Here is a 24,659-nt window from a genome sequence, read left to right as displayed (position 1 = left end):
TCTACATGAGCCCCGTCGCCGACATCGCACGCAAACACAACCTCAACATCATCTCCTACGCCGACGACACCCCGCTGATAATCACCCTCACCAAAGACCCAGCCACCGCCCAAACCAACCTGCAGGATGGAATGAAAGATGTCGCAGAATGGATGAAACTCAGCCGCCTGAAGCTGAACTCAGACAAGACAGAAATCCTCGTCCTCGGAAACTCCCCGTCCGCCTGGGACGATTCCTGGTGGCCCACGGCCCTGGGCACTGCACCGACCCCCCTCAGACCACGCACGCAACCTCGGATTCATCCTGGACCCCCTTCTCACCATGACCAAGTAAGTCAACGCCGTCTCGTCTTCTTGCTTCCTCACACTCTGCATGCTCCGTAAGATCTTCCGCTGGATCCCCGCCGACACCAGAAAAACTGTGACCCACGCCCTCGTCACAAGCCGCCTGGACTACGGAAACACCCTATACGCAGGAATCACCACAAAACTTCAGAAACGTCTTCAGCGAATACAAAACGCCTCGGCACGCCTCATCCTCGACGTACCCCGCCACAGCCACATCTCTGCCCACCTGAGACACCTGCACTGGCTCCTCACCGACACACACAAAGCCCTCCACAACAAGGGCCCGAATACCTCAACCGTCGCCTCACCTTCTACACGCCCACCCGTCAACTTCGATCCACCAGCCTCGCTCTCGCCGCCGTCCCTCGCATCTGCCGAACCACTGCAGGTGGCAAATCCTTCTACCTGGCAGCGAAGACGTGGAATTCCCTCCCCGCCCACCTCAGGACTACCTCGCATTCCGGAGGCGGCTCAAGACCTGGCTCTTCAAGCAGCAGTGACACCCCCCCCCCCCCCCCCCCCCCCAAACACCTTGAGACCCTCACGGGTGAGTAGCGCGCTGTATAAATATAATTGATTGAGAGTAGCTGTCATATGTACGATGTTGTGTTTTTTTTTTTTTTTATCCTTCATAGTGTGTTATTGGTTGTCCATCGGAGGTGCTGGGGGAATCAGAACTTGCAATCTTTCTCAGACCTGAAGTTGATGTCTGTGTTGTATGACTTTGAAGATTTTGGAATATCTCCTATGCATGCGAGTAGATGAGGTTTTGATGATGTGGTTTATTGGTGTGATCTGGTCAGAAAAGTTGTTAGGCGGTCCATACCTGAAAGACGTATTGTGAGATACTGTATCTTCTGGAGGAGGATACGATTTGATAGTATAATTCGGTATGATACAGTAGTTATCTTAATGTAGCATGTCTTCAGGTGTTATTTTGCATAGCGCAGCTTTTTACCTGAGTGGGTATACAGGTGCTTGCTGCAGGCAACATGTCTTGGTAAGGTTAGCCTATTTCATGAGATTTTATTTCATTTCTGACACAAAGTATTTAGCAACTCGGGCAGTGTGTGTGTGTGAATCACACACAGACGTATGGGCTCTTGCAGTGGCGTATGAGTCTTTGGTACGTTGCCTCACTTTGGTAATGTAGTCCCTTTGCTATCTCGCTAGAACTATGATGGTGAAGTATGTGCAATATGGATGTGGTTTGTATTTGGATGTAATTTAGTTTCTACTTGGTGTGTTCAGGAACATGTTGGTATATTGGTTTCAGATAGAGTAGAAAATCTAATTCCTGCATTTACGATTCTTTCAGGTTTCTGTGGGAGTAAGAGAAGCATAGTCAGTGAGAGTGCAGAGATGGTTTTTGCTCTTTTGAACTTCTCTGTTCAAGCAAGATGATTGATGTTGTGGGAGAAATATGGTAGTAAGAAAAGAAGGGTGCACTGTTCCAAAATAAATGGGACTATTTTCTACAGGAGCAAGAACCCTCAAGCATCACATTGGATGTAAAATTTCATCATTGGGAAAGCTCCTCGTTAGGCCGGTGCTGCAATGCCTAACGGTGCTCCACTGAGGGGGCTCTTAACCGTATGTGCTCTACTAATAGTTAGAGGTAAGTAAGGGTATCAGTGATTACCCAAGTGATGTAGGAGAGAAAACAGAAATAAAATTGGTTATCCATCTACGTTCACTAATCATGGTTTTAATCAATACTCTTGTGATGGAGACCAAAGTTAAAAACAGGAGGGGAGTAAGACTGAGTTGTAATGCTCATCTACTCGCACACAAAATATAAGTTTGAGGAAAAACCCAAAAGTGGCTTCTCAAAAAAGGGTCTACATGTTTCGCGTCTGGTGGTCCATATGGATCCCTCGACGCTTCATCAGGACCATAGAAAAACTTCTCCAAAAAATCAAAAATCCAAATAGGAGCAAAACTTACAGTCACTTACTGTGAAGTTGTTTATGTCAGTCAAAGTCGCCCTAGAAAATAAATAAAGCAACAGCATGTAGAGAATAAAGTGGCCATTAGTTACACACGTACGTAATAGGTTAAGTACATCATGTGCAAGACGAATATAATCATCTAAAAAGAAAAACATTTCTTAAGGCTTACCATCCCCGGTCTGTGGATAGAGCCCCATGGGAATCAAATATCAGTAACCGGAACAAACAATCTGAATGTCGTAATAATGTAAAAGAAAAAAATATCAAGAGTAATACCATAGACAATCAGGAATAAAATGAAACAGTTGTCTAAAATGTAGGTATTAATGTAAAGTCAAAGTGGAAAGAAAGATATGTAAGTTAAGTATAATTCAATCCGATGGCACAGTAACATCTAGTATCACCCGTGTAGTCCAAAAAATAAATTAAACCGATCGCGGTCAGAGAAGGAGAACTCAACCCTCTCCACCGTCAGGATCGTGTGGACATATCGCGGGGATTTTTGTTGGGGCAGCAGTAAAGGTATAAGCAATAAGAAGTACTTACTTCTGTCACCGGTGTGTAGGGCATATAGCACCTACCCTCCTGATAACGTCCCCGTACCGACAAAAAACGTGTGTCTCCGTGGTCCTCAAATACGTAATGAGGACCCGGAAGTGTAGTCAAATGTGCGCGCATCTCGCGCTGTCTATTCGGTGGTCATGGAAACCAGAAGTCGAAGACGGACTGTCGCACCGTTGACTATGAGCGCATCTCGCGCTATCTGTTAGGTAGTGGTAGGAGCAAAAAAAAAACAGAAGTCGAAGAAGGACTTGTGCTCCGTCGCCATTTTAAGAGGAAAACAACCGAGTTCGTAACTATCGAGTCCGGCAAAGTGAAAACTTGTAAAACCCTTTCTCATAAAAGGTTGTGGAAGACTCCAAAATTATGAGTTGCTAATGCCAGAATCATAAATAGGAGGGCAGTGAAAATAAAATTATCAAAACCTCGGTAGGCAAACAAAGTTGTTAAAATAATATGAAGGAGTCACAAAACTATAGAAATTTCATCATAATGGAGAGATAAAAAAAGTATATTAAAGTCATGGAGTCGCTAATAAACAGATTATGTCATGATAAAAATTACACAAAAGGTCAGTGTGTTCGATTTTATCAGGGAATGTCGATAGCTAGAGTAAAGACTTAGTTTATCTCAGGGTGAGTGAGGACCATGGAATTTCATCATTAAGTCCCCGGGTTGAGGTACCCAGCCGGAAAACCCAACGTTGTTCAATTCTAAAGAGAGACTGTTTTAAAACCTCTATTCGCTTTCAGACGGACTTCCAATATCAAGGACCTAGTGGTCCATACACGTCCACGTGTATTGCACAACACCTCCACCCAAAGAACATTATGGGACCTTCCCCCAGTCGAGGGTCACTACCCGTGCGGTAATTGCAATGTATGCGCACTGACTGATCAAACAAGGTCATTGGACCTAGCCCCCTTTGGGAGATGGGTTTTAAAAAAACATACTAACTGCAATTCAAAGAATTGCATTTACATGATCACGTGCCCCTGTGGACTACGTTACATAGGGATGACCACACGCCCTGTGAAGATACGTATCAATGAACACAGGAGCAATATAAGATGCCGTAGAATCACTACCAAACTTAGTGCCCATTTTATTGACTTCCCTCATACTCCAGATGAGTTACGGTGGGTTATTCTAGAAGCACCAAGAGTCAAACCCAACATTACACAGTCTCTTTAGAATTGAACAACGTTGGGTTTTCCGGCTGGGTACCTCAACCCGGGGACTTAATGATGAAATTCCATGGTCCTCACTCACCCTGAGATAAACTAAGTCTTTACTCTAGCTATCGACATTCCCTGATAAATCGAACACACTGACCTTTTGTGTAATTTTTATCATGACATAATCTGTTTATTAGCGACTCCATGACTTTAATATACTTTTTTTATCTCTCCATTATGATGAAATTTCTATAGTTTTGTGACTCCTTCATATTATTTTAACAACTTTGTTTGCCTACCGAGGTTTTGATAATTTTATTTTCACTGCCCTCCTATTTATGATTCTGGCATTAGCAACTCATAATTTTGGAGTCTTCCACAACCTTTTATGAGAAAGGGTTTTACAAGTTTTCACTTTGCCGGACTCAATAGTTACGAACTCGGTTGTTTTCCTCTTAAAATGGCGACGGAGCACAAGTCCTTCTTTGACTTCTGTTTTTTTTTTTTTTGCTCCTACTACTACCTAACAGCGCGAGACGCGCTCATAGTCAACGGTGCGACAGTCCGTCTTCGACTTCTGGTTTCCATGACCACCGAATAGACAGCGCGAGATGCGCGCACATTTGACTACACTTCCGGGTCCTCATTACGTATTTGAGGACCACGGAGACACACGTTTTTTGTCGGTACGGGGACGTTATCAGGAGGGTAGGTGCTATATGCCCTACACACCGGTGACAGAAGTAAGTACTTCTTATTGCTTATACCTTTACTGCTGCCCCAACAAAAATCCCCGCGATATGTCCACACGGTCCTGACGGTGGAGAGGGTTGAGTTCTCTGACCGCGATCCGTTTAATTTATTTTTTGGACTACACGGGTGATACTAGATGTTACTGTGCCATCGGATTGAATAATACTTAACTTACATATATTTCTTTCCACTTTGACTTTACATTAATACCTACATTTTAGACAACTGTTTCATTTTATTCCTGATTGTCTATGGTATTACTCTTGATATTTTTTTCTTTTACATTATTACGACATTCAGATTGTTTGTTCCGGTTACTGATATTTGATTCCCATGGGGCTCTATCCACAGACCGGGGATGGTAAGCCTTAAGAAATGTTTTTCATTTTAGATGATTATATTCGTCTTGCACATGATGTACTTAACCTATTACGTACGTGTGTAACTAATGGCCGCTTTATTTATTTTCTAGGGCGACTTTGACTGACATAAACAACTTCACAGTAAGTGACTGTAAGTTTTGCTCCTATTTGGATTTTTGATTTTTTGGAGAAGTTTTTCTATGGTCCTGATGAAGCGTCGAGGGATCCATATGGACCACCAGACGCGAAACATGTAGACCCTTTTTTGAGAAGCCACTTTTGGGTTTTTCCTCAAACTTATATTTTGTGTGCGAGTAGATGAGCATTACAACTCAGTCTTACTCCCCTCCTGTTTTTAACTTTGGTCTCCATCACAAGAGTATTGATTAAAACCATGATTAGTGAACGTAGATGGATAACCAATTTTATTTCTGTTTTTCTCTCCTACATCACATGGGTAAATCACTGATACCCTTACTTACCTCTAACTATTAGTAGAGCACATACGGTTAAGAGCCCCCTCAGTGGAGCCCGTTAGGCATTGCAGCACCGGCCTAACGAGGAGCTTTCCCAATGATGAAATTTTACATCCAATGTGATGCTTGAGGGTTCTCGCTCCTGTAGAAAATAGTCCCATTTATTTTGGAACAGTGCACCCTTCTTTTCTTACTACTGTATATGGGAGACTGTGCACTGGACCATCAATCTCCCAGTTCCCTCCTTTTTGTTTACAGTGGGAGAAATATGGTCACGGTTTAGGTTGTAATGATGTGTAAGAATTCGCACTGATTGTGAGAAACGAGTAGTTTGAGTGTAAAGTAGTATCTTCTTTGCTTAGTGTACATCAATCAGTCATAGCTTATAGAGTGCAACTACTTAAACCGTAAGGGTCTCGGGTGCTGAGGGGGTTTGTCCTCTGTGCTTCAGTCGAAGAGCCAGGCCTTAAAGTCCTTCCTGAATTGACCCAACAATGGGGACTGCCTGAGATGAAGAAGCAATGTGTCCCAGCTCTTAGCTGCGAGGTAGGAAGGATCTGGCTCCAGCTGAGGTCTTCAGTATGCGGGGTTCGTGGCTAGTGCCTGTTGAGTGGAGAGGTCTGGTGGGGGTGTAGAAGGTGATTCAGTGATTGAAGTAGGTGGGTCCTTGGTCATGGAGAGCTTTGTATGCATGGACAAGGAGTTTGGAGTTGATCTTTTTCTTGACGGGAAGCCAGCGGAGGTCTATTAGGTGTCTGGTGATGTTTGTGGTAGTGGGTGTCCAGGATGAGTCTGTCGGAGGCATTTTGGATGTGCTGTAGTTTAGAGAGCATATGTTGAGGAGGATGCATTTGAGGTGCTTCCGGTGGGTGTTTGATGGCCCAGTGGTGGGAGGGTCCAGCATTTGGTGTAGAGTGAGGGTGTGGTGGCAGTAGAAGCAGGAGAACGGTCCATGGGTGTCTCTGGGTGATGCAAGATGACAGGCGGTAGAGCGTCCTGTGTACGGCACATGGAGGGTCACCACATTGTAGAGGTGGATGGTCGGTTGACCAGGGTTTGTGGCGCTAGACACAGATGTGCTTTCCTTTGGTGTGCCCGCTGAGCTCAGTGGCTATTAAGAAGGGGAAGGCAGGGGGGTCCGGTCTGCTGGGAGGCAGGAGGGTGGGAAAACACTTCACAGGGAGGTGGGGGGCGGGGCAGCAGGGAACAGAGTGCCGGGTAGAGGGAAAGGCACTAAGAAAAGAGGAGAAAAGGTGCTTCAATAAAAGAGGAGAAAAGCCAAGCCTAAAGAAAAAAGACAGGAAAAAGAAAGATGACAGAGCAAAGACACACACACATAACAACCCCCCCCCCCCAAAATAGGGATGAGGCGCAGGTGGGTGTCTGTGGGTGGAGGTCGACTGAGTCAGGCAGGCTCTCAGTTTGCTAGCAGCAGCAACAGGTGGAGTTGCGCAGAGGGGAGCGAGCAGACGCTGACCAGGTCGTCAGAGAAGTCATTCGGTAGGAGAAGGCAGAGTGTCATGTGGTGTTGCACACCGTGTTTAAGTAGTATTGGGGGTCAGAAGTTGTCCAAAAAAAGGGTCTTTGCTGCTGATATGGTTTGAGAGTGAGTCGATCAAATACATAGCATAGCAATGCTGCATTGAAGGCAAGGTGGAAGTACAAAGGCCAGTGAGTTAGATGTGAGCAGTAGGGTGCAAGTGATTTGGATATTTTGGCCCCTGGGAAAGATACCAGTTAAGATCTCTGGTAGAGAGCCCCCTTGCTGGGTCCTCCAGACACTGCATCGCCAGTCCGAGGAGCAAGCCCTATGATGAAGCATGACATCCAGTGGACGTGTGAGGGCTCTTGCTTCTACTTTTAGAAGTGCCTAGTGGACTTTTGTCTTTTCTTGTGGAACAGTGTATCTTTTTGATTTGTATTATTATTATTATTATTATTATTGAGGCTGTGCACTGGACCATATAATGTCCCTGTTCCTCTCATGGTTATATAGACCTGTGGAAATATGCATTTAATCATAATATGGCAATTTAATCTAAATTATGCAGCACAAATGCAAATTATGCTGCATAGTCTCAGCATTATTTATATTGATTTGAGATGGAAATATTTTTATTTCAATCTGCGTATTATTTGACAAATGCAGAAAATCCATAAATGTGGTAAATACTTCAGTCATGGAATTATTGTGATTGTTTACTTTCATAATATGCAGCGACCTAGTTTGCAATATGATATGAGGGGTTCCACTGTTGAATATTCTGTTGGACAGTTGCTGTGGCAGAGGGGCAAGGCAGACCTGTTTCCTGTACCTTGAAGCTTTACCGTTAAAGAAACTAATATACGCTTCCGGCTACAGTTTCATCATTGTGTGTGGGAAGATACACGCACAACAAATTGGCGACGAGCTGATTCAGACCTTAATAGCACTCCTGCATCGTAATCTATTTTGTGATTTATTGCTGAGTGGAGACTGCGTTGGAGTTATCATTCAGTTGTTCCTCTGAATTCATTGTACTGTACCTACTACACACCAGGGAGCAGAAAAGACGGTAACTTGTAAAGATTTAACCTGTGGAAACTAAACTTTGCAGCAGGGAATTGTTTGAATGAGCGGCCACCGTTATCTCTATTGTCGGCAGTCACCAGCTACAAGCTTACTTACATCCATGCCAACCATTATTGGCCACAGAGGACCATCACTGGAGTCCGCAAACACAAGACTTGGCAAGCACTGCAATGCAGCAGGGAGATAGCCAATCTCGGACATCAGCATTTCTCAGCAGTATGTGAGCACTAGTGAGACATCCAGCCTTGCAAAACTTACACACAGATGTTATCGCTGTGACAATAAAGAACATTTAACGTATTCTAAAACATGCCCTGCTCTGAAGCAGAAATGTAGCAATTGTGACATTATTGGCCATTTTGGGAGTGTATGCTAAAAGAACTGTTAAATGTTTATACGAATGCAAAAGCTACAGTGGTAGTGATACAGAAGAAGATAGTGTGAAGTTGCACCGTGTTATGAGTTTATACGACAAGTTTGTACTTAACATAAGTGTGAATAGTACTAGAGGCAAACTGGAGTGCTAAATAATTGGAGGTGTGCCCATTAGGATTTCTGCAGGCTCAGGATCACTTTTTACTATTCTAGACAAGGATGGATGGAGAAATAAGTTTGTGGGAAAGATTGGTAATCATTTGTAAACTCGTGATATTAATCCAGAGAGCTACACTGATGAAAAGATCTGCATGCTGGGTTTCAAATGGTTATCCTTTTCCTTCAAAGACAGTTACACTAGGGGTAAAATATACGGCAAAAAGGTGACCTTTGGTCCTAGGATGGGCAGGTTCAAGGGAACTTGTATATTTGTCTTGGATCCGAGCAGTGAAGAAAAAGTACTCGTGGTGGGTGAAAGAAATTCAGTAGGTATTGAAATGGACATTTTTTTTTCCAAAGGTTTTCAGTAAACACTTGAGGAAATTGGAGGCAATTTAACATGACATTGTAATCCAGGGCAATGCTATTCCTAAAGTGCATATGTTAAGGGCAGTACCATTAATGGTAAGAGACAAAGGGGGTTATTTCAACTTTGGAGGAAGTGGTAATCCGTCCCAAAAGTGACGGTAAAGTGACGGATATACCACCAGCCGTATTACGAGTCCATTATATCCTATGGAACTCGTAATACGGCTGGTGGTAAATCCGTCACATTTGGGACGGATTACCACCTCCTCCAAAGTTGGAATAACCCCCAAAGTTTCGAAGGAATTAGGCAAGTTTATCCAAATGGATGTCATTCAGCCTATAGAGAGCTCCCATTGGATTTCCCTGGTGGTTGTTGCATGGTGTAGCAATGGAAATATTAGTCTTTGTGTAAACTTGAGACAGCTGAACAATAACATTGTTATTGATCGTTTTCCCCTACCTAAAATCACTAAAATGGTGTCATGTTTGAAAGGTGCTACCTGGTTTTCAACTATAGACCAATCAGCGGCTTACCATCAAATTCTTCTTACACCACAGTCTAGAAAACTCACGGAGTTCATAACACCTTTTTGGCTGTTTTCAGTTTAAAAGAATGCCATTTGGGTTTTCATCAGCTGCAGCGATTGATGCACAAGTTGTTTGGAAAAGAAAAAGAAATTATGTTTTCCAAGTCGATATTTTAGTGTTCTGGAAAAAACTAAGAATAACATGATCGAAAATTGCAGAGAGTGTTGGATGTACTAGAAAGCAAAGGTCAGACTGTTGAGCCGAATAAATGCAAGTTTGTAGAAGGGAATTATTTGGCACATGTAATTAGTGAGGAGGGGGTAAAACCAAAGTAGTCTTCGATAAGTGCTATTACTGATGTACCAGCACTTACAAACAGGGGTGAAGTGAGGTCATTTTTGTGAACAGCAGAGTATTTCATGAAGTTCATCCCAAATTTTTCAGACAAGGTTTACAACATAAGACAGCTACTAAAAAAAAAACAAAAAAAAAAAAACAAAGTGAAATATGTGTGGGATTCCCAGTATGAGTCTGAATTTAATAGGATCAACAATGGTAAGGTAACTAAATTAAAGGGCTCAAAAAATCTACTGACCACTCCCATTGGTGAGTCTTATTTGATCAGGTCGAGCTATTTTTAATTCTTACTCATCCTTTCTGGTGAGTTGACACTGAACAGGTGTTCTGTTCATTTGAAAAGTGGAGGGGCAATAAAAGATGCCTTTAAGTCTTATTCTTGTGTCACATTTGCTCTGTGTTTACAGACGGAGGTCAAAAGTCAGTTTGTCTTGCAATTAGTTTTCCTTCTGACTGCAGAGTTCCAGGACTTTGTAAGCTGAACCATGTGACCTGCTGTTTAGAGTTTAAAATACAAAGATATAGGGTTTTAGGTTTTTCCTAACACACATTTAAATGACTAAGTCAACTGAGCAAACATTTCAAAATATTTCAGTAGTTGTGAAAGCCCCTTTGTAATATTTCTGTGTGATGAAAAAAATATTTTAATAGGATGAAAACAAATCAGAATACTTTACATGTTGATGTGCAAAGGATATGTTTCCTGAAACCCAATTTTCAAAGATTGTTAAGACACTATATTGTTATATCAGTAAAGCTGCAAGTTAGTGGAGAGGTTTTTAGACGTTTCTTGGAAAGTTACTGTGTGTAGATGACAATATGTTACCGCATCATAGTTAAGTAATATATTTATTTAAATTGATTGTTTAAACAAACTGAGAGACACTCCTGCCCTGATGGCAATGTTGTTAGTAAACTGAAAGCAGTCCTAGGTTATGTGGGTCAGATGTCATGGGTATGTGGGCTAGATTCTTGTGATGCATGCAGCAAACTTTGATCTACTTAATCAAACAAGAGGCTTTTTTGTACTGCAGAAATGCTGAGCTCACATATATGAAGGTGCAATCATATGTTAGAATGAAGAAAAAGGTAACTCTAAACTATTTGCCTAGGATCCCACAATTTTAGACCCGTTTATGGCTCAGATACATTAGTTTGGTCGAGTAGATATAGATGCAAGTCTAGTAACATTTATATGATTTTTCAAGCCCTGAATTAAGTAGTTTTGACCCTGAATCAGATTTTTTTTCCAACTACTGAAGCAAGCAACCGTGGGTTAGGAGCAGTATTATCACAAAAGGATGCTAAAGATAGAGTATTGTTTTATTTGCGTCCAGATCCTTGTCACCAGCTGAAGAGAAATATCCCATTATAAAGGATGAGTCACTTGCATGGGGTTTAGAACTTTTTTGTTTGTGTGGTGTAAAATGGTTGTTGCTGTTCAGTGTGATCATAAACCCTTGCTGTAATTATGTTCTTCAGAAGGAAGTGTGGTAGCGTCTGCCAGGATTGCAAGGTCATCTATGAGGATGAAGGACTATATTTACTAGATGGTGTATGTTTCAGTTTTTTTTACATAATGTAGTCACAGAATATTTATCCAGATGCCTTGTCTGTTAGAAGAATGTGAGGAGGACCCATGGAATGACTTTAAGGTTACACTAATTCACAACTGTGGCAATCCGGCTATCAACAAGAAGATTTGGGAGAAGAAACAGAATGCAAATGTGGTGTTGCAGTCAGTTTTGAAAAATATATATATATATATGGGTTGGCCAAAGAAGGATCAGTTGTCAGAGGAATGTAAACATTTTTGGGATGTTTGATCAGAGCTGTCTGTTGATAGAGATTTGATTTTGAGAGGAAGTACAATTATTCCTTCTTGTGTACTACATTAAGTGATTTTTGAACTGTCATGAGGGGCACTTTGGTATTGTAAGGACAAAATCTGTTGTCAAAGAATTATTCTGGTGGCCTGGAGTTGACAAGGTAGTAGAGAGATTTTCCAGGACCTGAGAGATTTTTGTCTTCTTGCGCACTTTGACTGCCCATGAATTAACATTTAGTCCCAAAACAACCTTGGGGATGAGTAGCCATGGACTTGTTGGGTCCTATAAGGGATTTCCAAGAGTACATAATTGTTTTAATGGATCTTTTTTCTAAGTGGCCTGGGGCAGATATAGTAGAGATAGTTGACACTACATCAGTCCTAGAGTTCCTGCACTGTTAATGAATGATAATGGTGTGCAGTTCGTTACAAATGCTGCAAAGTCATATTTTGAAAGAGTAGGTGTGATGCATAGGACTGCATCCCTTTACAATCCAAGTGAGAATAGCAATGTGTAAATATTTAGCAAAGTGTTAAAGGGAGTTATTCAGAGTGCAATGAGGAAACATTACAATTGGCATGCTGCTGGTCAGAAGGCTGTATGGGCGTCTAGGGTGACTGAGAATGATGCTACATGATTGAGTCCATTTGGAGCAATGCGAGGAAGGAAACCTAGGTGCAAATTCAGTCCAGCATGGCTGCATGATTGTGAAGTTGAACAATAGTCTCTGGACCGTGTAAAGAGGAGATTAGATAGGATACAAGAAAGATAAATGTAAGTCTTTATGATGCGGTACATGGAGTTAAACCCATTCAGATAAGTGGGTGACTGGGTGCAAGTAAAATAAAAAATAAAAAACTTACAGGGTGATAAAGGGAGAAAGTCAGCTTTTTTTAAAACCAGAATAAGTAAGGGAAACGTTACAGAATGTAGTGAGACTGCAAAGTGGAAAGGTATGGAACCTCATGCGTCGTATTGCCTTATGTTCCAATGAACAGAGTGAGAAAGGTAGTGTGGACGATGTGAAGTGTGACGAGTTCCATATGGTTGGAAGACTGAGTCGATATTGTGGGGAGACCATCAACATACACATTAAAAGAAATGCAACACTCTAGGCACATTAGTTGTGATTTCTGAAGATAATGGTGAAGAATGGTCCTGTGGTAAATTTGAACAACAATGCTAGGACAGGTGTCTAATGGTGCTGAGTCCAGTTGTACGAAGATGAAGAGAGTTGCCCGGATGGTTGAAGGATTTTGTTGTAAATTGAACATGCATTTTTGTGGACATTATTTTGTCATATATTGATATATTATTCCTTTGTTTATATTCCGTGAAGTTCTGCAATCCCTTTTCTTATTGTTTTTTTTTCCCCTTTTTTCCCGTTATTTGTTTGATTTTATTGGGTTGCGTTTCCAAAATAACATAATTTGTTTCTGCAGGTTAAACAGAAGGAGCAAACATAAGATTAAATATGGCTGCTAAGTTATTTGAGACCATTGGCAAGTTAGGCCTGGGACTGGCTGTCGCTGGAGGAGTGGTTAACTCTGCTCTTTATAACGGTAAGAAGTATAAAACCTGTTGGCCAAATGATGTGAGAAATTGGAGTGGAGTTGAGTTCTAGTAGATTGATTTGTGTTCTGTTTTCACGTAGGTGTTTTTGGATAGGCTAGATTGAAATGTTTTAAATACCACTGATCAGGCATAACCTGGATTTTGTGTTTGCAGATGTATTTTGGGGGCTGCAACTGCCTGACCCCCCCTGACGATGATAATAGTTTGGATGGCTCTATTTTCAGGAGTGGGAGAAACAATCTGGACTGGGCTTTGAAAAGAAACTTTATTGAGGTTGTTAATAATAAAAGGTTTACTTTAAAAACTGTGGCATTCACAAACTGGTTGGTTGGTTGGTTGGTTTAGATCTATTTTTTTTTTTTTTAGATAAAAACAAGTTTGAATCCTTTGAGCACAATAGTTGATGCAGTAAGGGTATAATGCATACATATCACTACGAGCATGCATAGCATATTAAAGTACTTCTTTCAATTTGATGTGTAGAGGAATTACTTGTGTGGGAACACTTGCCCCATCCTGAAGTGGTGTTACCTCCTCACAGCATTGTTTTATAGCCTGCCTTTCTGTAACCCTTGTTTCCCCCAACATACTCACGCAGCCTATACTCAGACCAGTCTCTTTTGTTTACCTGTGGTGGTTCTTCGTTTAATCTGACACAGATTTTGTTTTCCCTTACAGTGGATGCTGGGCACAGAGCAGTTATCTTTGATCGATTTCGTGGTGTTCAGGATGTAGTGGTTGGAGAAGGAACACACTTCCTCATCCCCTGGGTGCAGAAACCTATCATTTTTGACTGTCGGTCACGACCACGCAACATTCCAGTTATCACCGGCAGCAAAGGTGAGCAGATGACTGAGGCTGAATGCATTTTTACCTTTTCTATTTTTTTCTTTCGTTCGTTTTTGTTTCTACAACTTTATCTGCGTGCACTGTCATATGAACTTGGGTTAAGGCCACTGAAATGGTGCAGCACTAGAGGACTAACTTGTGCAAAAAATGTACAAAATCCGAGAACGGGTGGGAAAAGAATGGATAAGCTAAGTGTGTGGGATGAGGGAGCAACATGGAGCGCTCAGAAGGTGGGTATTTGGAGGGCTGTAGTCAGTGACAGATCTAGGAAACGCATGCACTCGCATGGAATGCGAAAAGAAAATGACAAAACTTGTTCCCTGAATGTGAGCAATGGCATCATACAGGCCATCCAAGCAAAACAATGGCAAGGGAACAATGCACCAGAGAGAGACACGGGAATCAAAAGGAAGACCATTGAATAAGACAGGCAGTGAGTGACGAGAAAGGTAATCAATGGGCTTGCTCTAAGATGTCTCTTCTTTTGACAACTGACGAGGTGAGACCTAAAAACGTATTTGCAGAACTGAATGGTATATTTCATTTTTATTTTGTGTGTCCTACTTGGAGGTACTTTAGTATTTAAGAAAAGGGGCCATTAAAAGAGATGCTGCAGTCTCTTCTAAAGTCTGAGCGCCCTGTTGAAATAACTTCCTCTGTGAGAACATGTTTGATGTGAAATTAAATTTGTAATCAAAAGTGAAATAAAATCAGTGGTGACAGTGGACTGATTCTGCCCACCCTGTCCCAATACATATAAGATCTTAATGTTTTGTTACACTGAAGACAAAAAGCCTTTTCTCACTCCATCAAATGAGGATTATTTCGCTATCTCGCGAACAATAACTCCTCATTTAATAACTCAGTTGGCATCTTCAAGGAGACCAGTTATCTTTCGTAAATTCTGTGCCACAGCATTGCACTACATGTGCTGAAATTTGAATTGAACATTTTCGTTTAAGTGTGCAGATGATGCAGTAAATGATGTGGCAAGTACAGCAAATTCACATATACGTATAAATAGCCGTAGCTGCAGAATCGAATGCTTTTTAACAGTCCTGAACATGCTTGCATCCTACAGCTATCTTAAATGTCCTTGCATTATCCTTAGGCTTGTTTTTCATTTCTGTTGTCTGCCACTGTTGTGTGGCATTCATCTTAATTTATGTGCTAAATATGCTCCCTCAGCTGATAGCATGGCCTGATTCCAACTACTGTATCTTCATTGGTCATCTGTCCATGACTTTTTGTTTGTAATCGTGGACATATGGCAAATGTAAGTATTCGAGCTTCTCTTTTCCTTACTTTGATTTCTCTATTCAGATTTACAGAATGTGAACATCACATTACGTATCCTGTTCAGACCAGTAGCCAACCAACTTCCACGGATATTTACCAGCATTGGAGAAGACTACGATGAGAGAGTACTTCCTTCCATCACTACAGAAATCCTGAAGGCTGTTGTTGTAAGCAAAGCTATCCAATTTTTTACTTGATTTTTTGTTAGCTATGTCTCTTACATACATCAGCACACATTAATTTACATTGACGTTGCCTGTTGTACCTCCGTATACAGGACATCTGTTTGCTGCATGGTTCCTCTTGTTCTTTCTCCATTTATTTTATTTTTTTATTTTTTATTTTTTTATTTTTTTCTTTGCCCAGTCTTCTACTTTGCCATGTTTGTTCACTTTTGCATAGGTTTTTTTCTTAACAGTTCTACCTTATTCCTGTCCTTTAGCTCCTTACCTTCCCAAAAAATGCAGATGGCTCACTTCCCTGATACTCACTGTTTCTATTCTTTGGTTCTAGGCTCGCTTTGATGCAGGAGAACTCATTACGCAGAGAGAGTTGGTCTCCAGACAGGTCAGCGAAGATCTGACTGAACGAGCCTCAACTTTTGGACTGATCCTTGATGATGTGTCACTGGTAAAGACAAATATTATTTTCCTGCACTCTTATCATGCGGTCTCTTGTCCAGTGCAGAGTTTTTGACAACTTTAGGTACACCGCTGCTCTAATCAGATGTTTTGCAGCATGAATCTTCTTTTTTTAGATTCACATGCTGTGCATTATTCCGCCATCTAGCAGTCCAGAAACCTTTAGAACTTTTTTTTTTCTTTTTTCTGGGTGCCTTTAATGGACACTTGGTGTTAGCCCACTCTTTTGTGACATCAGAGGTGTGCACCCCAGAATCTTCTGTGCGTGGTTACCATCCGCTGTTGGGTCAGGTAGCATCAGTCAGTTTCGTGGGCACAGAAGAAAAGGAGAGAGAGAGAGAGAGAGACCGACGAACCCGGACCCGGTTACTGGTGCAAAGAGGACAATAGGGCCACTGAAGGAGTTTAGGCTGAAAGGTCTGCCGTTGAGTGAGAGGTCGTTGAGATGCCACAGGGTCCCTCAAAGAAGCACAAGGTGGGAGAACCCCGAAAATGATCTGTTACCGGGGGGAAAGCAGGGGGAAATCGAACAAAAGACATAAGTCCGCTCCACGCCGAAAGTTTGACGACCAAAGGAAATTTGAAACACAAAGAGCCCGGTAGCCAGACACAAGGACACCAGAGAGCCAGCATCCCCGGCCCTACAACAGAGAAAGATAGCAAAAGGTGGGGGAAAGATGGTAGGACAAGCACCAGAGAGATGAGCAGGCACTCAACTCCAACACCCTCCTAAACTGGTATGCCCATCAGCACTGGGGGGAGGGAGGAGGAGATATGGGCAAACTCATGAAGCACCACCCAGACCAGTTCCAAAAGCAGGCAGCCACCCTTGTGGAAGAAGGCAAGACCATCGCCAATCCCAACACATGCTGTAATCCGCCTTCATATCACTTTCAAGGCTTTCCAAGTAGAGGGGCAAACCCCCCCCCCCCCCCCCATGAGAAGGACAGCCAGAAGGGGAAGCTTCAGGGTACGACACTAGACAACCACCAACAGTGGCAGTCGCATACAGGACACCAACAGCTCTTTCTTGGCAGAGCAAGAGAAAGAGGACTGCTTCCCAGAGAAGCCAGCTCCTCAGCCAAATGACACCAAATGCCTGCTGCCCCACCACACAGCACTCGTGGAGGTTTGGGGGAGGTGACAGAATAAAGACCTTCCTACAAGAGTGGAGGAGGGTCATATCAGACAAGTGCTTTCTCAGTATTGACCAACACACAGACAAAGATAGACACTGTCTAGAACGTGAGGTGCAGGACCTATTGGAAAAACCGGCACTAGAGAGAGTGCCATCAGCAGAAGTCTACCAAGGGAGCTACTCAACATACTTCCTTGTTCTAAAGCCACACAAATCGTTCAGACTAATTCTGGAACTCCTGTTCTTGAACAAATTCATAAATACACATTCAAGTTGTGCACCCTACAAGAGGTGATCCCGCAGCTGCTGGAAAAGGACTACATAAGCCTACCTACGCATCCCTGTCAACCACAAGCAAAATAAATACCTGTAGTTTGTCATTAACCAAAATCATTGCCACTGGAAGGTGCTCACTTTGGGGATCAAGTCAGCATCAAGGGTATTCCCAAAATGCCTGGCCACAGTGGCAGCCTACCTAAGAAGGAAGAGGATCCACGTATTCCCAAACCTGGGGGAACTAGCTGGTAAAAGCGAACTCCTTCCCACCAATGCAAGAACATCATCAGAACTGTCATCCTCACGCTCCACAAGATAAATTTCACAATCTACCTATAAAAATAATCCACAAAGCCAGAAAGGGAAAAGACCTTTCTAGGAGCAAGGATCAACACGGTGGAGGCAAAAGCATTCCCTACCCTCAAGAAGGGTTCAAGCAATCACTGAGCAAGCTCTGCGCTACCACAAGGGACCATCTCGGACAGTGGGGACTGTGGGGAAAATGGCCTCCTGAATCCTCATACCACAAGCGAGACTACACATGAGACCCCTCATGAGAGTGGATTCACAATCAATGGTCACAGGCAATGGGGAGTCCTACAAAGTGCAGGAAGAGATGAAGTGGTGGAATAAAAACAACATAATGGAGGACCAGGCCTTCACACAACCAACTCCAACTGTGACAGTTGCCACAAACGCATCCCACACAGGCTAGGGAGTGCACGTGGGAGAGCTAAAGTCGGAGGACTGTGTAGAGTGCATGAAACAATCAACAGATAAATATCCTGGAACTAAAAACTGCCTTCCTGGTCCTGAAGGCTTTTCAGAAACAAGTGAATGAAAAGAAGTACAAAAAAGAAGCAAACAGCACAACCACAGTGTTCTGTCTGAAGAAACGGAGGAAGAACTTCACACATGCTGTCTGAGCTAGCCAGGAAATATGGACATGGCCATCAAAATAACCTTAGTAGCAATACACCTACAAGATGTACAAAACGGAAAGGCAGACAGACTAAGCAGACCATCTTCAGTATCTCACGAATGGGAACTAAATGGACACATGCTCCGAGAGCGCTTTACACATTAGAGCATACCAGATATTGACCTCTTCACAACAATAGGAAACATAAAATGCCAAGACTTTGTGTACAGGCACACAGACCACCACTCCAAGGAATGCCCTGTGAATAGACTGGCCAGATAGATATGCATACGCTTTTACACCAGTTCCCCTCAAGACCTGGTAATAAGCAAAATGCAAACAGTTGCGGATGATGAGGATGATAATCCTCCTTGCTCCTGAGTGGGAAGGAGAAGCATTTTTCTCTACCTGGTGGAGATGGCAACGGGGGAACATTATACATTTGCTGAGAAGGCACAACCTTCTTGCCTTGCAAGGGGGATGAGTCCTCCACGAGGAAGTAAACCCCTTGATTCTAGGGCCATGGTTCCTGAGGACTTAGAATTTGGCCACTTGAACCTCCCAAAACAGCCAATGGACATCATAAAATAGACAAGAAGACCGTACAAAAAGATACTTTTTGGCAAAATGACAGATACGTTCTGTGGTGCATGGACAAAGAACTACTCCACTTCAGAACTGAAGACACTACAGTAGTCCGATGCCTCACACACCTGCTAGATGACAAGCTAACCTACACCTCACTAAAGGTACACTTAGCAGCAGTAGGAACCTACACAAGAGGATATCTAGGAAGAAGCTTCTTCACTGCACCAGTGATCAAAAGGCTTCTAGAAGAGGCAAAGAGACTAGCTCCGCCCAGGTCTCCACCAGCACCAATGTGGAACCTTAACCTGGTACTGACATAATGAATGAAGGCACCCTTAGAACAGCCTCACAAGGCAGAACTGCGATTCCTGACCTTAAAAACAGCCAGGTTGCCTAATTGTGAACAGATCACAACTTAGGGTAAGCTAACTGCAAGCGCTAACCAATCAGGAATTCTACCTACAAACACACAAGGACAGGATTGTCATGAGGACAAACCTGCACTTCATTCCTAAAATTATTATATCCCAGGTCTAAATAAATTAAACGGTTCTTCTCCAAGCTTTCTTTTATCAACCAAAAACACAGGCTGAAAGAGCCCTACTCATGCTGGACATCTGTGGACAGTGATGTCCCACCTCCTAAGAACGAGAGATCAGAAAGTGAATCCAGTTCTTCATATCCTTTGCTAATTCAAGCAAAGGATTGCCTATACCAAAGGGCACCATCTCAAGATGATAGTGCAAATAATTCAACCCTGCTACCAGGAAGCTGGTGCGCACTTGGAAGCAAGAGCTAGAGCTCATTCCACAAGAAAGGGACTACCTTAGCAAACATGGTGATAAGCAACATGTGCGGCAGCCACCCCACCTAGTCATTGGTTCATTCACAAAGCACTATTGCGTGGAGATCCTGATGAACAAAGTCACGAGTGGTAAAGAGGGCGCTGAAACACCTATTCCAAACTCCGCCTCATTTTAACACCACCTCCTATAAAAACATAAAAATACAGCTCCAAAATCAGTGCACAGCGTGTGAATTCAGAAAAGGAGTCATGCTTCAAAACGAAATGGTTAATTACCAGTAGGAGTAGTTTTGCAGCTTTTGAATAATTTTCTGGGTTCACATGCGACCCTTTACCTTCCATCAAATTGAGAGGTTGCGAAGAGGGTTATACTCTGTGATGCCTAAAATAATCAAGGAGCCTACAAAGGCAGAGGTCACCAAAAAAAAAAAGAATCTGAAGATGACAATCAACCACTGAGGCTTCCTAGGTGCACGCCTGACGTCACAAGAAGATGGGCATAGCATCAAATGACCACAGACAACGCCCAGCACACACACAAAAAGAGGACTAACAAAGGTTACAGACCCAACCACTAGATGGCGAAATAATGCACAGCATGTAAATCCAGAAAATTCTTAAAGCTGCAAAACTACTCCTAGTGGTAAGTAACCATTTTGTTACTGCTACGATGTAGTCCTTTCTCCTTCCTGTGTCAGCAATGGCCTGCTTGTTTGTGGGAAACTGTTACCTGTCCTTGGAGTGCCAGTCTTAAATTCTTGGGACGAATCGCTTTAGCAGTTTTGGTTTTAAAACTCAGTACTTAAGACAACATGCTCTGGTCTAAGAGCACTCATTATTTCAGTATGTTTTCTGCAACGGTGACTATATATTCTAACCACTCGAGGCAAAGATGACAGACCTGTGTGTTAGAAGGGCAAGTAATATTGTTTGAAAGACCTGCAGTGCTCACAGGTTTTAGAGTAAAGATGAAAAACGCACTGCATGTTTAAACCATTTATGCTTAGTCCCTAAATAAGTATTCCTCTATATTAGAAGTATAGCGTTAAATGTCCAACATAGAGTTCTGTTTAACCTCTTAACAACCAGCAGAAAGAGAAAATAGGTGTCGGGTTGTAGCCATATTTGCAGCATGATCCTACATTCGGTTAGCAACTTTAGCGGGGGTTTGTGTTTTCATGCCGTTATCCCTTAATTAGAATTTTGACTTCTGCCTTGTCCATCATGGGACACTCCCTGTCACAGTGGTAACATGTCTAATATCAGCACCTTGACCTGAGCTCAACAATCCATTGCCAGTATGTTCTCAGTAGAGCGTGGGTGGCATGTTTTGATGGGGCTCATTGCTCGAAAAGCAGCACAGCTGCTGGGTGCTGCACTTGTTGTTTTTTTTTTTTTTATGTGCCCTACGTTTTAATCAACTGAGGATAGTCGTGCGAAAGGTACATTGCCCTTATGCGATTTGGGCAGATGGGGCCCCTGTGGACTACCTCTGTATGCTGTTAGTATGACTGTCGTATCTGCAAGCATCATTGCTGTTTTTGCAGTAAAATCTGGTTTGTCAGCAGCCTGAGGTAGCATATAGACCTGCTTCCCACATATTGCCACAGCAAGGTAAGTACGCTAATGTTAGGTGTTGGTGCCTGCGGATGAATGGGAAATCCCAGAGAGAAGGGGATGTTACCAGTGGTTAGTGAGTGACCCTTGGGCGGCCTTTACAGCCTGTGACTGAGGGAGCCTCGCATACTTGTAACCCCCAAATGTTGGACAGCCCTTCTTGCACCGCCTGCATTTTCACCTTATTACACCTGCCTTCTTCCCCCTAACCCAGACCAGCAATCTAGTGCTTTGTAGTTAGGGTTGTGTTCTGTAGAATCTATACATAAATAGCAGTGAAGAGTAATTGGAGGCATGTTGATTTGGAGGTGGGCTAGAAGTGGGCTAATGGATCATACTCTCATGCAAACACTAAAGTGCGTAGGTAACCGCTACTTCTGGTTCCGGGTTACCACTGGCACGCTCAGCAGGGCATCTATACTGTTAAGGTAAACAGTGGGAGCACTTGAGAGCCGGCCTGCTGTGCATGGTGTTAGATCACAGCACTGGTAATTCTCAGCATGTTTGCAGTTCGTGAGGTGAACATCTGCATTGGTTGCTAAGAGCGGCAAACTACACCCTCCCCCTCCCCCAACACACACAAGCGCACGCACAACACCCTTGTTTTCAGGAAACTCGCTTGACTTCTTGATGCATCGTCACAAACGCACATGCTAAACTAAATGTCGGCTGCAGTGTGAGTGATGTGGTTTGACACCTTATAGTTTCAGCATTTAGTTGCTCACACTGTCCATTTATATGTAAGGGAGGGGAAGACCAGATTAGGAACTATACTGGTTTTTCAAGTGCCCTGATTGCGAAATGTGAGCATGTTCTGTAGTTTTACGTTCTTTTCCAGATATTCTGTCTGGTCCAGCTTTGTAAACGGTGCGGTTTGCATCCCTGTTTCTGACCTATCTGTTCTGCCCTAGACGCATCTGACCTTCGGTAAAGAGTTCACCGAAGCTGTAGAAGCAAAGCAGGTGGCCCAGCAGGAAGCGGAGCGAGCCAGATTTGTTGTGGAGAAGGTGAGTCCACGATCTCGCGCGTTATGTAGAGCTGCAGGGACGTGAGTGTGCGCACTTATCTGTGGTGTTTGTAGGTTGCTTGTAGAACGCTTCTGAAGCAGGATGCTGAGTTAGGTTTGAGTGTTTCATTGAGGGAGTAGCTACGCCAGAGGTCTAGTGTGGGAGCAGTGGAAGTGTTCTGAGGCACCCCTCTTCCTCTTCATGAAGTAAGTCGTTGGACTCGGTTGGAGGAGAGTTCAAACATAGCATGCCAAGAACATCCCTTTGAAACAGGATCCCCCTCCCACAGGAAATGTTGCTAGAGAGCATGTTTGGAATATATTCATTGGGTAATGTGGAAGTCTTTAGTGTTAAATAATGTGCTAAAAACTCAGATCTCCCCCACCTCCATCAGTATAAGGACTTGGCTTGCTATCTTCTTATCTCACTTTTTCACATTCCTCCACCCACAGGCTGAGCAGCAGAAGAAAGCTGCCATCATTTCTGCAGAGGGCGACTCCAAAGCAGCTGAGCTTATTGCCAACACCCTGACAACAGCCGGAGACGGTCTGATAGAGCTGCGCAAACTTGAGGCAGCCGAGGATATAGCATACCAGCTCTCCCGATCCCGCAACATCACCTATCTGCCCTCTGGCCAGACGACACTGCTCCAGCTGCCGCAGTGACCCCACCTGCCCCACCACCACAACCAGTGATAGTATCCTGCTGCCTCAGCCCTTCCCACTTCAATGTAATTTCAGAAAGAGAACAGGTCGGCTGATGCGAAGGCATCACTCAACACAAGACCAACACAGAATGGCAATGATTTCTACAGCAAGTCCCTCTGTCTTGTAAAGAATGTCACTTGAGACGGCGCGGAGGACCGTAGGGGATAGGAGTGTATTACAGAACATGATTGGTAGCCAATGCAGTGCATGCGTGAACTGGATATAACTGAGGGTCTGTGACTGAGTTTGTCCACATAGAGTGCACAGGCTGTGTAGAGAAACCTAACTGCCATCCTGCTGTGGTCTTTCCTGCCGGTTGAAAGTGGAACTTGCCTGCTCTATTCATTCCATGTAATGTGTAACAGCCTTAGAGGGACAGGGACTGTTGACGTGATCGAGCAGCATAAAAACCCCTTCAGCCCAGGGCTCGATTTTTGCCTTTTTCTGTTCGGAATGTTCGACCCTAAAAATCTGTGATCTGTATACAACCAATGTACTTCAAATAAAAGGAGTTTGAACGCCCTGTTTAAGTATATTCCTGCACTTGGCTGGTGGTCTCTGATTAGCGCACTCTTTGCTTCTCTGTCTGAGGATGTTGAGATTGAACGTGTCTATTTTTCTGCATTTTTTTTTTTTTCGTTCTGGATGTGTGCTCCTGTTTTCACTGAAAATGTATGCTTCATAAATATGGCTAATTCCTAGTTGTGCTTCTTAACTGGCATGATTTTGCACGTGAAAAAATTGGCACATCAAACTGCAGTCGGGGAGTCCCAGGATGTGTGTGTGTGTTAGTGCACGTCTTGCCCAGGGCAGAATACATGTGTGTTTCACACGCCTTGGTTGAAAAAGGCAATGTGATTTACTTTCATTTAATGAAGAACAAGATCTAGAAGTAAATTTCAATCATGTCTATCTTCAAATTTTGGAGTATTGAATCTTTTCTGTGAGGACAACCTAGCACTCATGTACCTGGCTCCAAAAATAGACTTCTGCTAAAGTTTCTACCCTAAGTTAGCATCATTCATCAATTCCAAAATGCCTAAAACTGGGGTATATGAATTAGTCCAAACTAATAAGAAAGGGCATTCCAACCTTTCTCACAGATTCCACTGGTTAAGGAGTACACAACATTTTATACAGCATCTGCTCTGTCTGTTGCTTCTAGAATCACCTGCTGGCCTTCATGATATGGTCATAAGCGTCATTAGCTATTGGAATATTCCAGTGGAGCAGAATGGAGTCTGAAAATGTTTTTGGGGTGTGTTTTTGTCTGTTTCTTTTTTGCCGGATAGCACGCTTTCTAGCTCTCCTCCAGAGGATGCAAGATAGCTAGTGGTTTGAATTGGCTCTTCATTGACTTGTTCCAAATCCATCTGGTTCCTACTCACTTTTTTGTGTGGTGTCATTATTGCACCTT

At 43.1% G+C, this 24,659-nt stretch overlaps 1 protein-coding gene across 2 annotated transcripts in view; it reads left to right on the top strand.

Annotated features, from left to right (window-relative positions):
- Positions 1–23,777, top strand: part of PHB1 (prohibitin 1) — a 29,496-nt gene extending 5,719 nt beyond the window's left edge. Inside the window, exons 1-7 of one of the 2 annotated variants that reach the window (XM_069237793.1) lie at positions 5,285–5,304; positions 13,261–13,380; positions 14,072–14,233; positions 15,566–15,708; positions 16,055–16,171; positions 22,440–22,535; positions 22,988–23,777. In XM_069237793.1, coding sequence (XP_069093894.1) covers positions 13,293–13,380; positions 14,072–14,233; positions 15,566–15,708; positions 16,055–16,171; positions 22,440–22,535; positions 22,988–23,200 — 819 coding nt within the window. In that variant the 5' untranslated portion in view covers positions 5,285–5,304; positions 13,261–13,292 and the 3' untranslated portion in view covers positions 23,201–23,777. Of the gene's footprint in view, positions 1–5,284; positions 5,305–13,260; positions 13,381–14,071; positions 14,234–15,565; positions 15,709–16,054; positions 16,172–22,439; positions 22,536–22,987 lie in introns of those variants that run through there. The other variant, XM_069237792.1, reaches the window with a different exon arrangement.
- Positions 23,778–24,659: the final 882 nt, after the last annotated feature.

The sequence above is a fragment of the Pleurodeles waltl genome, chromosome 6 (assembly GCF_031143425.1).
Source record: "Pleurodeles waltl isolate 20211129_DDA chromosome 6, aPleWal1.hap1.20221129, whole genome shotgun sequence".
NCBI lineage: Eukaryota > Metazoa > Chordata > Amphibia > Caudata > Salamandridae > Pleurodeles > Pleurodeles waltl.
Note: the sequence above shows the minus strand (reverse complement) of the source record. Positions and strands in the feature narration are given on the sequence as shown.